The sequence below is a fragment of the Enhydra lutris genome, unplaced genomic scaffold (genome assembly GCF_002288905.1).
Source record: "Enhydra lutris kenyoni isolate GAN:26980312 unplaced genomic scaffold, ASM228890v2 scaffoldscaffold23, whole genome shotgun sequence".
Taxonomy (NCBI): Eukaryota; Metazoa; Chordata; class Mammalia; order Carnivora; family Mustelidae; genus Enhydra; species Enhydra lutris.
Genome location: NW_019154107.1, coordinates 27,820,185 through 27,835,034, shown reverse-complemented (window position 1 = coordinate 27,835,034; position 14,850 = coordinate 27,820,185). Strand labels below are relative to the sequence as shown.

The following is a 14,850-nucleotide window of genomic DNA, read 5'->3' as shown; positions in this document are numbered from 1 at the left end:
GCAAAGGAAGTATTGATTATAACATTATTACCGGGGCAACCAGCAATTAGAAAAAACAGCCAACCGGAATCACAGGTTTCTGGGGGAATTTCTTTCCACAGGATAACACAGCGCTGAGGCCTAAAGTCTTGGAATCTTAACAAAGCCCCTTTGTTCAAAGCGTACTTTCAAAAAACACGCCTGTCTGATCAGGAAACAGTACATGTGTAATGGATACAGATGTCAACACACCTTATCGCCCCATAACGACAGACCAACATTCTTGAAAAAATTCTCTTTTAACAACCTGACCAAATCAAAGTCTATCACTCTGGGCTAATTTGCAGAACAGTACCTCACCCTCCACGAATGCAGAGGAAACAAGACCTTGCCTTCATAACTTTCTTTGACTCCTTTTTGTTCATTAAAGAGATTCCTGGTTTTAAAGTGAGCTCTGGAGTTCCACTCATCAGGGCTAATAAGAAACAAGAAAAGAGGGGGCTCCTGGCCGGCTCAGTCGGAAGAGCGTGCAACTCTGGATCTCGGGGGTTGTGAGTTCGAGACCTATGTTTGGTGTAGAGATTACTTTTTTAAAAAAGGAAAAAAAGAAAAGAGTGGGTCCATGGAGCTTGGTTTTACCTGCACGGAAAGGGGATAAAGAGGACTGAACAGTAAAAGAAGGAGCACTTAGCATCATCTTTACAGATGACGTCTACGAAGAATAAGAGGTGTTGGTGGCTAGAATGGCTCTTGAAGTGTGTCTCCCAGACCAGCAGCGGCAGCGTCCCCTAGGAGCCTGTTAGAAATCTTCAGGAAAAAAAAAAAAAAGAAAAGAAAGAAATGTACATTCTCGTGTCGCGCCCCAGACCTACAGAATCAGAAGCGGGGGTCGGGGGCAGCACTCTGTGATTGGACATACCTTCCAGATGATTCTGAGGCACACTAAGGTTTGAGAGCCCCTGCACTACAGAGTGACAGGGGTCCCATACAAAAAGGGTAGCTGGGGAAGGCCTCGAGAGAGGGGACATTCTCTGTCTGTCTCTTTTAGAGCATAAGCCCCTTGAGGGCCAGGATTTCCGACCCTCTTACCCTCTGCTCGGTCCAGTGCCAGGAACAGCGTCTGACACCCAGTAGGGGCCTAGCAAGTGTTGAATGAAGGTATTTAACACACAGCACCTACTGCATGCCAGGCACTGTTCTGAGGACTTTTAAAAAACTTTAAACTCCCAATCTTTGCAACGAACTCTGTGCTGTAGGCTGGGGTAGGGGGGGGTTGTCCCTATCCCCAGTTACTCTGAAAGAACACAGCCAAGCTGATTCCCTCCCCCAGGCCAGTGGGAGGGGGTGTTCCCAGCTGGAGCCCTGGGACAGCCGATATCCCCAATTCACTCTCAAACCCTCTCCCCCACACTCTTTTCAGTTCCCCTTCTCACTTCCCCTGCTGCTGACCTCCCCTGCCCTTGCTGACCGCAGTCAACCTCACTTTCAGGAAAGGGGATGAAGCAGTGCCTGCCCCACTCAGTCAGGAGCACCGCACTGAGCTCCTTTCACCCTTGTGAGGTTGACCCCGTCATTGTGGTAGAGACCGCATTTCTGGGGTGGGGGGCGGGTTGAGGCTCAGTGAGGTTCAAGCGACTTGCCCAAGGTCACACAGCTGGGACGTTTATGCTCCATCTCCTCTCAGTAAGAATGTGCCCAGGGAACACTGATTGAGTGCTAAAGATTGGGTGGGTAGGGGATACAGTGACAAGCAAGATCGGACCAGGAGTGAGACAGGAAGTTGGTAGGAAGCAGGAGGCTACAGGGCAAAGGTGCCAGGAGACAAGTCGGAACTGCTAGGACCCTGCATGGCGCCCTCTGCACCGCCTCCCCCTGCCCCCTCCACTCCCATCTGCCCTTTACCCGCCCACTTCCTCCTGGTCCAGTTCCTCTTTGCCACGGATCCCAGAGCCAGGTCAGCCTGTACAAAGCCAGGCCTCCTCCCCGGTAGGGTGGCAGTGCTCGACATGGGCATCCAGGGACGCGTTCCTCAGCTGCTGCTGCTCATCCTGCTGCCCGCCACAGGTGAGTGCAGGAGGGTCCAGCTGGCCCGCAGGGGCGCCGGGTCCCATCACACCACTGACTGTGCCCCCCACCCTATTCCAGGCTCAGCCACCGTATTCTGCTACACCAAGTATGAGGAGTCCTCCGGCATGTGCAAGGGCCTCCTGGGGGGAGGTGTCAGTGTGAAAGACTGCTGTCTCAACCCTGCCTATGGCTTCCAGGAGCCCGGCAGCAAGCTTTGTCAGGCATGCAGGTGAGGGGGAGCCTGGGGTACAAAGGCCACCCAGAATTGGGCCCTCTCCTTCTCTGGAGTTTCCAAGGGTGACTCCAAGGCTCCGATTGCGACCAGAGCTTGGCGTTTCTCAGCCTTGGCTCTACTGACATTGAGGGCCAGAAAATTCTTTGTTGTGGGGGCCTGACCTGTGCTTTGCAAAGCCGGTGTTTTGCAGCATCCCTGGCCTCCCATTAGATGCCAGGAGCAACTCCCCCCAACCGATGGTGACAGCCAAAATCCTCCAGATATTGTCAAATGTTGCCGCCCCCCCCCCCCCCCCGCTCTGGGGCAGAGTCACCCCTGCTTGAGAACCACTGCCATAACTTACATTTACTGAGCCCCTCCTGCCTACTGGAAGCATTGCAGAGGTCAGGGATAGCTGGAGGATTTCTGAGGGTGGCTTTAGGCTCCTAATCATGATGCCAGCCTACATGTAATGAGCCCTTACTGTATGCCAGACATGTTTTCCCACAGCTTAGCATATATCCCAGATACACCATGGGAGTGGGGAGCTTGAGGGTTTTGGAAGGCAGCCCCGGGCCCCTAGTAAGGTCAACAGTCGACGATATTTAGTATTATGCCGTGCATGGAGCTGGGGAGAGATCTGGAGTATTTCTCTTCTTTTTTTTTTATTTTTTTTAAGATTTTATTTATGTATTTGACAGAGATCACAAGTAGGCAGAGAGGCAGGCAGAGAGAGGAGGAAGCAGGCTCCCTGCTGAGTGGAGAGCCCGATGTGGGGCTCGATCCCAGGACTCTGGGATCATGACCTGAGCCGAAGGCAGAGGCTTAACCCACTGAGCCACCCACGCACCCCTGGAGTATTTCTCTTCTTAAAATTTTTTTTTCTTGAGAGAGAGCAGGAGAAGGGGCAGAGGGAGAGTTCCACATGCTCAGTGTGGAGCCTGATGCGGGACTCCATCTCACAACTCTGAGATCATGATCCAAGCCAAAATCAAGAGTTGGTCGCTCAACTGACTGAGACACCCACCCCTCGCTGCCCCAGGTGCCCCAGACCTGGAGTATCTCTGACGGGGTCTCTAAGCTCACTGGGACCATGGCTCCTATTAAGAAGTTTCCATTTGCCAGCTACCAAGCATGGTGGTGGCCTGGTAGATTTCTGAAGCAGTTCTGGGCCCTTAGTCCTACATTTGTGTACTGCATGTCTGGCACTAGCCTTGGGGAACTTCAAAGGATTCCAGGTCCCCAGTCATGAAGGTCAGTGGTATTATTAAGTACTTACTGTGTGCCTTCCTCTTCCCATTCGGTCCCCAGCATCCCTGAGGGGTAGGTGCTCTCATCAATCCATTCCACGTGCATTTATCCTGCACATCTGCCTATGCCTGCCCTCACCCCGCAGTCCCGTACACTGCCCCTCCCCAGCCCCGGCCAGCTCAGGCTAGGGTAGCACATGTGCACTCCCCTCGACAGGCTCCCACGATGGTCCCCGTGGTCTGCATGGGCCCCCTGCTCGGTGACTTGCACCGAGGGATCCCAGTTGCGGCACCGGCGCTGCATAGGCCACGGTGGGCAGTGTGCCGAGAAGGTGGAGCCCGGGACCCTGGAGTGGCAGCTGCAGGCCTGCGAGGACCAGCTGTGCTGTCCTGGTGAGGAGGCTCAGCGGGGAGGCCGAGCACTGTTGGTTGGCTGGCCCTGGGAACGCACAGTCAGGGCAGGGGCCCAGAGGGTAGGACAGCGCCACCTGACGTTTGCGAAGTGCTGAGGAAGAGGCCGGTGTGGCTGGAGGAGAGCTGTGGGAGGCAAGGTCCAAGGAGAGGGCCCCTCTCCTCCTCCCCCCCATCTTTGTGGGCCATGGTGAGGACACTGGCTTTTACTGGGTGCTGGCGGGCAGAGGAGAGATGTGATCTGACTCCAGGTGTGACAGATCCCTCTCACTGTCCGGAGGAGGGCGGATGGTCTGTGGTGAGGGCTGAAGCAACAGGACCAGCGGGAAGGCAATGGTGGTGGATTGTGTGTGGCAAAGGACGTGGGGCACACAAGGAAGCAAGGACCCCTGAATGATGGCCCCACTTCCCTCCTGTCCCCTCTCTTCTCTCCCACAGAGATGGGTGGCTGGTCCAACTGGGAGCCCTGGACGCCTTGCTCTGTCACCTGTTCCAAAGGGACCCGGACCCGTCAGCGAGCATGTAATCAACCTGCCCCCAAGTGTGGGGGCCACTGCCCAGGAATGCCACAGGAGTCTGAGGCCTGTGATACTGAGCAGGTCTGCCCCAGTGAGTGAAGGCCACTAATGCGGGCACCGGGGACAGGTCTGGGGGGTTACGGCAGGGAACTTCCAGGGTGGGAGGACTTCAGCACACTGTGACCATACTTGGTGTCTCCCCACACCCCCTATCCCACTACAGTACATGGGGCATGGGCCGCTTGGGGTCCCTGGGGCCCCTGCTCGGGGTCCTGCAATGGTGGACCCAGAGCGCCTACCCAGAGACGAAGCCGCACGTGTTCTGCACCTGAGCCCTCCAAGGAGCCTCCTGGGAAGCCATGCCCAGGGTCGGAGCACGACACCCGGCCCTGCTCCAGCCTGCCACCCTGCCCAGGTACACAGGGATGAGGCCCCTGACGCTCTGTTTTCGATTCGGGCACAGATGCTCTGCCGTCTCAGGGGACAGAGATCTTCAAGCATGTGACCATGGAACCCTTCAGTTTGGGGCAGTCTGCCTCAAGGGTCTAGGGGCTGAGGGGGGTGGGGGATGGAGGTGGCCTTTCTTCTCACACCTATCCCCCACCCCCACAGTGGCTGGGGGCTGGGGGGCATGGGGTCCCATGACCTCCTGCCCTGTGACCTGTGGCCTGGGCCAGACCCTGGAAAGCCGGAAGTGTGATCACCCTGTGCCCCAGCATGGGGGGCCCCCCTGTGCTGGTGAGGCCACTCGAACCCACATCTGCAACACAGCCGTGTCTTGCCCTGGTCAGTAGCTCAAGATGTGCCGTCTCTGTGCCTAGCCCCTCACCCACCCCTGCTGCCCCGTTCCCACTGCTGATGCCTTGTTCCTGCCTCAAATGCCCCCATTCCCAGCCCCAATGCCTCGGCTCCCACCTCTCCTCACTGCCGCCCCTTCCTCCAGTCGTCATTCCTTCCTCCAAATCCCCTCACTGGCTCCCTGTCTCTGCAGTGGATGGAGAGTGGAGCTCCTGGGAGGAGTGGAGCCCCTGCAACCGTAGGAATATAGACAGTATAAACTGTATGGAGATCCCGGGCCAGCAGTCACGCTGGAGGAACTGCAAGGGCCGTAATTTTGGTGGCCGGCGGTGCCCCGGGGAACAGCAAGACATCCGTCATTGCTATGACATCCAGCGCTGTAGATGTGAGTGCCCCCCACAGACTCCACTGTGAGGATGGGGCAGCCTGTGTAGCGGTGGGGCGGGGGCTCTGCCTTTCCCTTGGACCCCGCGTCCCTGCCACCTCTCTCCTTCTCCCTCTCACCACCCCACTGAGACCTCACTCTGACTCATTGCAGTGAAAGGCTCCTGGTCAGAGTGGAGTTCTTGGGGACTGTGCATTCCTCCGTGCGGACCCAACCCCGTTCGCACCCGCCAGCGCCGCTGCACGGCCGAGCTCCCCAACTTCGCGTGAGTCAGGGGGCAGAACGTGCCCAGGAAGGGGGTCACAAGATCCGTATGTGAGCAGTGAGGGTGGGAGAGTCAGCTCAGCTCCCCACAACCAGGACATCTGCCACTGGGTCTAAGGTGCCTGCCTTGACAAGTATCATTTATCTCCCTCTTGCCCAAGAGGAGAGACACTAAAGAAGCAGCCGAGAAAGAGGCTCCTGAGGGGAGAACGGGTGGCCTCTGTGCCCTTCCGGAAGTCTCTCATTCAGTCCCTCAGCCAACACGGCCACTCACTCAGTCCTTCCTGTGACCATGCACTTGGCCCTCTTGGCTACCCACACTTCCATTTGCTCCTTCGGTCACTCAGACCTTGGTCTGCTTACTCATTCCTTCAGCCCCCCCGCATCTCACTCAACGTCTCACCACCCCAAGACGCTTGAGGCCTTTTCCGCGACAGTTGCAGACACAGAGAACCCAGGTCCTGTGGGTTCCCTGAGGGCTCCTGGTTGGCAGGGCCCTGCCAGAAGGCAGATGCGGAGAGTTGGTACAGGGAAAAGGGGATGACACCCTGCCCCAGAGCCAGGAAGCTGATCGGGTCTCACCCTGCAGGAAGGGGTCAGGAAAGGCATTCCCAGTGTCAAGACTGTGTGAGCAGAGTCCTGGACCCTGGTGACCATTTCCCAAAGCTAGTTTCCTGGTGGCCCAGGTGTTAGCGGAAAAACACTCACTCCTCCCTTCTTTATTTCCACATATGTCGAGCCACTAGATGAAGTGGGAGATTTTCAATTCATGGAAGGTCTGCCATCTGGGAAATAGTCTCCAGCTCTGGGGTTTCTAGTGGGTCCTGAAGAGGGGTTAGAGGTGTTGAGTGGAGGCAGGAAGCACTTGACAGAGTAGAGAAATGAATGGATTTGATTGAGGGAACGGGGGTGAGAGTGAATGAATGGAATGCTTGTCTCGTGGGAGGAACAAGCCAGGCACAGACCATTCTGGATGTGGGACTAAGTCTGGATAGAGTGGAAGAGAGAAAGATTGACTTGGGGCAGGCATGTGGGCCCCAAAACAAGGCCTTGAATACCAGGGCAAGGCATTTTGTTTTGTTTTGTTTTTTCCCCAGTGGGCAATAGGGAGAGATGTAAAGGGATTTGGAAGTAGGAGAAGGTAACTCTTGTTAACTAATAACAATTACTAGCATTTATTGAGTACTTACTGTGTACCAGACACCACCCTGAGCACTTGACCAAAATGAACTCGCTTAACCTCACTTAGCCCAGTAAGTTGGGTCTTATTATTCTTCCAATTATTCCCATTTTTCGGATGAGTACAGGGAAGAAAAGAAATTGCCCAGTATCTCATAGCTAACAAATAGTGTTGGACACAGTAGGCACTCAATAAGAGTTTGTCGAATGCATTCTTGCCTTCCCTGAGTTTCTCCCTTCCATTCCCCCTCTAATGCCCCAGGCCCACCATTACCGTGGTCGAAGGTCAGGGTGAGAAGAACGTGACCTTCTGGGGGACACCATTTCCGCGGTGCGAACCTCTGCAGGGGCAGAGGTTGGTGGTGAAGGAGGAACGGCCATGTCTACACGTGCCTGCCTGCCAAGACCCTGCGGATAAGAAGCTCTAACACCTCCCTCTCCCACTCTGACACCCTGCCCTCCCAGACCTCAATAAATGGGCCACTTCCCCAGGAGTGGGGCAATAGCATCTTCTAGGCCAAAGGGTACAGCACAAGCAGGGTCACAGTGGCTTGCTGTGGAAAACAGTATTTTCCACTGTGGTCATAGTTTGGCAGAAGTGAAGTGGAGTATCAGACCCTGTGCCGCTGCCTTAGCTCCAGGGTCTGCCTCCCCCACCCCCACCCCTTGCGCAGCGTCGCTGCGGGGCGCCCAGCACGTCCCTCTGCAGAACTCCGGGTCACAGGTTTTCTGGTTGGCTACTCGCCCTGGTGGGCACTTTCTGATTGGCCGGCATGCCTAGGTTCCCACCCGCCGGAGCCCCTTGGCTGGCGGGTTCCGCATCAATCAGGCACGGAGAAGAGGCAGCAGAGGCGTGGCTGGGGTTGGCACCCAGCCACGTGAACACCTGCACCCACCCACTCCCAACAGCCCAGATCCAATGCCGCAATTAGCGGAGACCGAAATGTGGGTGGCGGTCGGCCGGGGGTGGACCGAGGAAGTGCCTGTGAGGTGCTCTGAGCTGGGGCGGGAGCGAAGAGAAGCCAGAGTCAGCACCTGCCAGAAGGGGCCCCTGAGACAAACCCAGACACAGATTCCTTTAGTATTTGTGCATTCATTCAACACTTTATAGCGTCTACTGTATACTAGGACAAAGTCTGGGCATCTGGGGTGGAGGAGGACTGGTAGAAGGAGAGGACATGTGAGCGAGGGAACAAACTCAAAATATGCGAACCTTTCGTTGAACATTTTTTTTTCAACACTTATCAACGCCTACTGTATACTAACAATAGCGCTGGACCTCATGGAGAATAGAGGAGTCAGAACAGCACGTGTCTCCACAGTGAGGGGAACAAACCCAGACACTAATGCTGTTAGCATTTGCTCATTCAGTGCTGCACTAATTAGCATTTACTGAACGCTTAGCCCCTCATGATGAGACAAATCACAAGAATCATCATAGTTATGGTATTAGCTAATACTTAGAGAGTACTTACTGTGTGCCTGGTAGTGTTTTAGGTCGCACAGCATGAATTCATTTACTCCACAACAAGCCTATGAGGGTCACTATTATCATTATTCCCATTTATAGAAGAGTAAACCGAGGCACAGAACGGTAGCAGGCTGGACATTTGAAGCATGACGTGTGGTGTGAGAGGAGGGACCCCTCTGTGGAAGGGTTCAGTTGGGAGATGAGTGACACCTGGATTCTGTCAGGGTGCTCACTTCTCTGGGTCGATTCCCCCCATAAAATAGGTCAGTTGATGGGTTGAAGTAAAGACAAAGTGGACTTTTGGGTCATCTTGGGAAGAACGAGCTGAAAGGGAGTGACTCTGGTTGCCTACTAGAGGGTATGAGAGGTATGAGAGAGAAACGTGTCTATAAGACAGTGGAACTTTGGGCATCATGAAACATATCTTTGTGTATGTGTGATATGCAGACCAATAGGTCTGTGCAAGAATTAAGGATGCATTGAGTGTATGTGGAGTGCGTGTAAAGTTACACCCATATGTGTGCCATAACAATCTGAGTTATAGGTGTGTGTGTGTGTGTGTGTGTGTGTGCACGTGCCCACATGTACATGTGCGTTGAGGTGTCATGGACATATATGTGTGTGAGTTATAAACGTGGGTACAATACTGATTACAAACATATGTCAAGGGTGTGTGTTTGAGAGTCATGGTTCACCAATGCACGCAAAGAAAATCATTCCTGGAGCCCCTTCTATTTGTTCATTCCTGCTAGAGAAGATGGAGACAGTGCAGAGAAGCCCTACCTCTGCATCAGAGAGCTGAGACACTCCTAAGGGGAAATCCTCATTCTTCTGCAAAACAATCTCCAAAACATTAATTTCTGGAAACCGAGCCACCTGGAGAAAGGGAACAATGCTGGGGGCCATGAGTCCTAGAAACGTGGGAATAGGAGCCCTGAGAGGAGGCATTCTGGAGACAGATTCCTAAGGGGAGCAAGATAGGTCTATAAGACTTGCAGATGCTCCTGTCCCCCAGAGAGGGCACCATGGGTCCAGCACAGCTTGTTTACTTCAGTTACTGAGCAAAAAACTAAGCACATACTTCTAAATGTTGGAAAATATGTGATTCATGGGAGTTCCCCATCTGGGCAACACTGGGATGCGGAACGCCTGAGACAGCATCCACGAAAGAGAGGGAAAGAATGGCCAAAGCAAAGGCCTTGGAGGTAGGACTGAAGCTGCCTGGCATGGAGGAGGGAGTAGAGAATGGTTTGTAAGTATTGGACTTGAGGACTGGAGAGGCTAGGGGAAGAGGGGATGGAATCTGAGTCCTGGGGATCCTGGCCAAAGATGATCCTTGAGAGAGAGGTAAAGGACATTACTGGCAGAAGTCACAGCACATGCAAAAATATAGAGGTTGTCTCCTACCCCACCCCTCCCACACCCTTAGAGATGGGTCAAGCGATCATCTTAACAGATGAGGAAACCAAGTCTCAGTGGGGATAAGTCACTTTCCCAGGGGTATGGTGGAAACCTAGTTTGAACTTTAAGCACTCTGACTCTAGACTCCACACCTTTACTACCTTGTTTAAACAGGCCAAGGACTTAATGCATAAAGAATGAACAAATGAATAAATGGATGATTCACCTGAAAATCCTGCAGTCAGAGAGACTCCAAATCTGCCTTTTTCTTACCGTACCTTCTTTTACCTCACTTGTTCCACCAACATCACTCACTATGGCCCACAAGGACCTGCTCAGTGTGGTCCCTACTAACCTCTCTGACCCCATCTCCTGCCACAACACCCCCAACATACACACACACTCACGTTGTTTCAGCCATACTGACACCACTTTCTAGCACATTCTTTTTTTAAAAAAATGCATGGATCACAAAGTGAACATGAATTGGAGCTCCTGGATTCCTTCATTTGTAAAATGGGAACGTTTCCCACCCCATTGTATTGTTGTGAGGGTTGGATGAAATAATACATGTAAACAGCTTAGTTGGGTGCTGTCAACAAATGATTGTTTTTAAATAGATTCACACTTTCATTGTAGTCAGGATCTTAAAGGAGCTGACAGGGTGGCTTCCACAGCCCCCACTGCCTGGACTATCAAGGTCATTTGCTCATGTGGCAAACATCATTTGGCACCTACTGTGTGCATACCCTAGGATGGGTCTGCCTCTATCTGTGGAAAGTTCTCTGGTGCGGGGGAGACAGCCATGGGCACTGATGATACCAGATGGTTATGGTGGGTTTTGGCTTTTCCAGGGCAGAGCAATGGGGGCCTACAGAATGAGTCTGTGTGTGTGTAGGGCCTGGGTTGGAGGGACAGAGATGGACACACATCAGGTCTGGAGCTTCAGGGAATGTGTCTTTGTGGCAGATCTAGGTTTATCGTGATCATCTGTGGGTATGTGATTTGTCTGGGTGTGCATGTTCGTGTGAGTTTCCTTGGGTCTCTGTGTGTAGGTGTGGTGTGTGTGTGTGTGTGTGTGTGTGTGTGTGTGTATGTGAGTGTGTGTATGTGTAGGCATATGCGTGCATGCATGCATGCCCACGTGTGTTACCCTGGGCATGTGTATAGATACCTAGATCAGTGTGATCTCTGTCTATACGTGCCTCTGTGTGTTTCTTTACTTTTGTTTGTGTCTATATGTATCTCCACGTGTGTGTCATTCCTCTGTGCCTCCAAGCCCCAGCAACCCAGGGCAAGGCTGTGTACCCCGCCCAGGTGTCCAAGTCTGCCTGTCTGATGCTGTCTATGCCACCCCCGCACCCTCTCTCTGCCTAGCTGAGCCCGTAGGATATGGGAAATTGATCTCCCCTTACAGGGTACTGCTTGTGACCCCCATCTGTCGCGGTGAGGAGGTTATTTTTCTACTTTTGAGTCTCTGCGTGTGCCTCTATTCCCCCCACACCTCACATGACTTCTGTGGTGAATATCAACACTAGAAACTTGAGTATCTGCAGAGAATCCTGCGTGTGGGTGCGTCTGGGTGTGAAGACCAGAATGAGGCGGCGTGGGGGGTCTTGCCTGACCACTCACCCCGACCCTCCCGAGAAATATCTACCCCGCCCCCACCCCCCAAATTGCGCATCCCCAATCGGACGAGGGGGAGGGGAAACAGGATGCGGCGTGGCGCGTGCGCACTGCCGCCTTCAGCACCGCGGACAGCTCCTTCGCCCCCGCCTGCCGGCGCGTGCCACCGCCTCCCCAGCACTGAAGGCGCGCTGACGTCACTCGCCGTTCCTCCCCAAACTCCCCTTCCCGGTCGCCTTGGTCGCGTCCGCGCCGCCGCCGGCCCAGCTGGACAGCACCACGAGGGGAGCGAGATAGGGGGGTACGGGCGCGACCAACCGCGCTGCGGCGGCGGCGACTCAGCGCTACCTCAGTCTGCAGCGGGCAACCGAAGAGTCGCGTCGTGCCTGAGAGCGCAGCAGAGCTCCTGGGCCCCGCGCGGTCCGCCCCCGCGGCTCCTGATCAGACTGCTCCTAGGACCCCCTGCCCCGCGCCGCAGCCATGAACTACCTGCGGCGCCGCCTGTCGGACAGCAACTTCATGGCCAATCTGCCAAATGGGTACATGACAGACCTGCAGCGCCCGCAGCCACCCCCGCCGCCACCGGCTGCCCCCAGCCCCGGAGCCACGCCCGGTCCCGCGACTGCCACTGCCGAGAGGGCCTCCGCGTCTGCCCCTGTGGCCTCTCCGGCTGCCCCTAGTCCTGGGTCTTCGGGGGGTGGTGGCTTCTTCTCGTCTCTGTCCAACGCGGTCAAGCAGACCACGGCGGCTGCGGCGGCCACCTTCAGCGAGCAGGTGGGCGGCGGCTCTGGGGGCGCAGGTCGTGGGGGCGCTGCCGCCAGGGTGCTGCTGGTCATCGACGAGCCCCACACCGACTGGTAAGCCACTGCCGCGGACGTCTTCCCGCGGGCCTGGGTCCCCAGATCGTTCCACGACGAACACTTACCAAGCATGGCTTGTGTGCCAGGCACCTGGCCCCCTAGCCTAAACCCTTTTCCTTTAAATTCTTATACCGTGTGCATCCTCTGTGTCCCGCCCTTGCCCCCCACCTGGCCTTCTCGATCCATACAGGGAGCAGTTATCCGGCGCCTGCTGTGTAACTCCTTCCCGAAAGACTTGGCTTTAGGATATCCTGTGAGCGTTCCGGAGCCTAATGTGCCTTGCCGCCCACCCCCCCAACCCTCACCCCAAAGGCCTTGTCCTTTAATGGATCTTGTTAGCATTTATCAAGTACCTGCAGTGTGCCTTCTCTGGGAATCCTTCCCCAAAGCCTTTGGCTTCCCTGAATTTTGTGAACATTCATTGAGAGTTTGCTATGTGTCTTGTCCCCCTCAAGTCTTGCCCTAAGGCCTTCTCTCTAACAGATCTTGTGAGCATGTATCCAGAGTGTGGTATGTGCCCCATCCCAACCCTCCCCCCAAAGACCTTTCAAGCTATTCAGTGAACGTGGATTGCCTGCTGTGTATCCCATCCCCTCTTCTCCCCGAAAGTGTTGCCTTTAATGGATCCTGTGAGCCTTTATTGAATGCCTTCTGTGTGTTCCAACTCTAAGTACCCTCTCCAAGAGCTTATTTCTCCAAAGCACCTAGAAAACATTTACTAAGTGCCTGGTGTATGCCCTATCTCCAAACCCCTTTCTCAAACGTATTTTGCTCAAATGAGTCCCATGAGCATTTTTGAGCCTCTGTGTGTGACTCATCTCCAGACTCTCCCCAAAATCCTTTTCCTCCAATGGATCTAGAAAGCATTTATTGAGGGCCTTGTTTATTCTCCATTCTCAGGCTACTCCAAAGACCTTTCCTTTGGTGAACCCACCTAGAATTTATTCCCTGCCTGCTGCGTGAGCCTACTCGAAAGCTTCTTTCCTCCAGTGTATTCAGCAAGCATTTATTGAGTGCCTGCTGTTTACCCCATCCCCAAACCCTTTCCCCAGTGACATCAGTCTGCATGTGTTGAACACCTTCTGCATGACCCAACCTTAGACCTTCTCCATAAAGACTTGTCTCCAGTTAATACAGTGATCAAATATCTAATACTTGGTGTGTGCACCATTTCAGTCCTCTTTCCAGAGGCCTTTTCTTTTTACTCACCCCTTGGAGCGTTTGAGGAGGACCACCATGTGCCTGATTCTATGCCCTCACCACAAGAGCCTTTCCTTTCATGGATGGAGAATCAAGCTTACATAGATCAGGCTTCTGCAGCCCCATTCCCCTTCCCTGAAGACTTTTCCTCCAGTGGATCCAGTGATTGTATGCCTACCCCTAGCCCACCCTCCAGCAAAGACCTTTTCTTTTAATGGATCCAGTGAGCATCTATTTTTGTACTGTCTGCCAGGTGCTTGATTCTAATCACCTTCCCCCAGAGACCTTTTCTTCCCATGGCTCCTGTGAGCATTTATGGAGTGCTGTCTGTGTGCTCTATGTTCACACCTCCTTCCCAGTGGATCCGGTAAGCACATATGCAGTGCCTGCTGTGTGCAGGGAGTAGACATCTCTTCCTTACCCCTAGAAGAAACTGTGCCAGTCATAAAGCCTCTCCCTAGGGTCCTTTTTCTTTTTTGATTAATCTAGAGCCCAGTTTATAAGGATTACCCTTTTTCCACCCCCCTCAATGTCCCTAGGATTCCCTCTCCCAATCTTAAGTCTGTACCCCAAAAGGTCTTTCTTCCACTTAAGCCAGTAAACACTTACTTGAGTTCCTACTATATAAGCGCCATTCTCAACACCTTCTTTTCCAAGTCTGAAAGTTACTATCCTTTCTCAAGATCTCTCTCTCCAGGAGTCTACTTCAACCTAAATTTATTGAGTACCAGCTTTTTACTGTTTAGATCGCTCCTCCCCCGCTGCCTTTACCTAGCAGCCTTTCTCTCTATTCAGAGCTGTTTATTCACTCTATAGGTATTTACTGCATAGTTTCCATGTGTCAGAGTGTGAGAAGCATCCATTTAGCATTACTACGTACTAGGAAGATCCCTCCTCAGTTCCCCTTCCTTTTAACCCCAACCACCGGCTGGATTCTCTATACCCTTTTCTCCATTCAACCCCACAATTGTTTAATAAACACTTACTATATACTAAGGTCCCCATATTCAGTGCCTCTTTCCCTCCCCCTCTTGAAGCTCTAATTCCCCCTTTGACAATCCTCATCTGACCTTTGACTCTATGCAATCTGGAAAGTTCACAATGTGCACCTACCGTATTCTGGCTAGGTCCCCTCCCTCCCTTCGTAGCCATCTTCCCAACTGCTTCCCCCCACCAATTAATCCAAAAAGCATTTGTTAATCTCTGACTGTATTCTTTTCAAACAAC

At 53.5% G+C, this 14,850-nt stretch overlaps 2 protein-coding genes across 3 annotated transcripts in view; both read left to right on the top strand.

Moving 5' to 3' along the window:
• Window positions 1–1,923: 1,923 nt before the first annotated feature.
• Window positions 1,924–7,559, top strand: LOC111150587 (complement factor properdin). The gene is made up of 9 exons (XM_022508094.1): window positions 1,924–2,043; window positions 2,125–2,275; window positions 3,728–3,903; window positions 4,360–4,530; window positions 4,663–4,854; window positions 5,052–5,225; window positions 5,431–5,622; window positions 5,776–5,887; window positions 7,328–7,559. Exons 1-9 carry the CDS (start codon window positions 1,986–1,988, stop codon window positions 7,491–7,493), a joined length of 1,392 nt encoding a protein of 463 aa, XP_022363802.1. The 5' UTR covers window positions 1,924–1,985; the 3' UTR covers window positions 7,494–7,559.
• Window positions 7,560–12,043: 4,484 nt separating this feature from the next.
• Window positions 12,044–14,850, top strand: part of LOC111150577 (synapsin I) — a 44,914-nt gene continuing 42,107 nt past the window's right edge. For both annotated transcript variants that reach the window (XM_022508076.1, XM_022508075.1), the window contains exon 1: window positions 12,044–12,420. In XM_022508076.1, the coding sequence (XP_022363784.1) occupies window positions 12,044–12,420 (377 nt within the window). The remainder of the gene's footprint in view (window positions 12,421–14,850) is intronic.

Bases quoted from the DNA above. Each gene is read 5' to 3' on its own strand.
- LOC111150587 (XM_022508094.1), top strand. From the start codon at position 1,986: ATGGGCATCCAGGGACGCGTTCCTCAGCTGCTGCTGCTCATCCTGCTG. The intron at 4,855-5,051 runs GTACACAGGGAT...CCACCCCCACAG, and splicing joins CAGCCTGCCACCCTGCCCAG to TGGCTGGGGGCTGGGGGGCA. The intron at 5,623-5,775 runs GTGAGTGCCCCC...GACTCATTGCAG, and splicing joins TGACATCCAGCGCTGTAGAT to TGAAAGGCTCCTGGTCAGAG.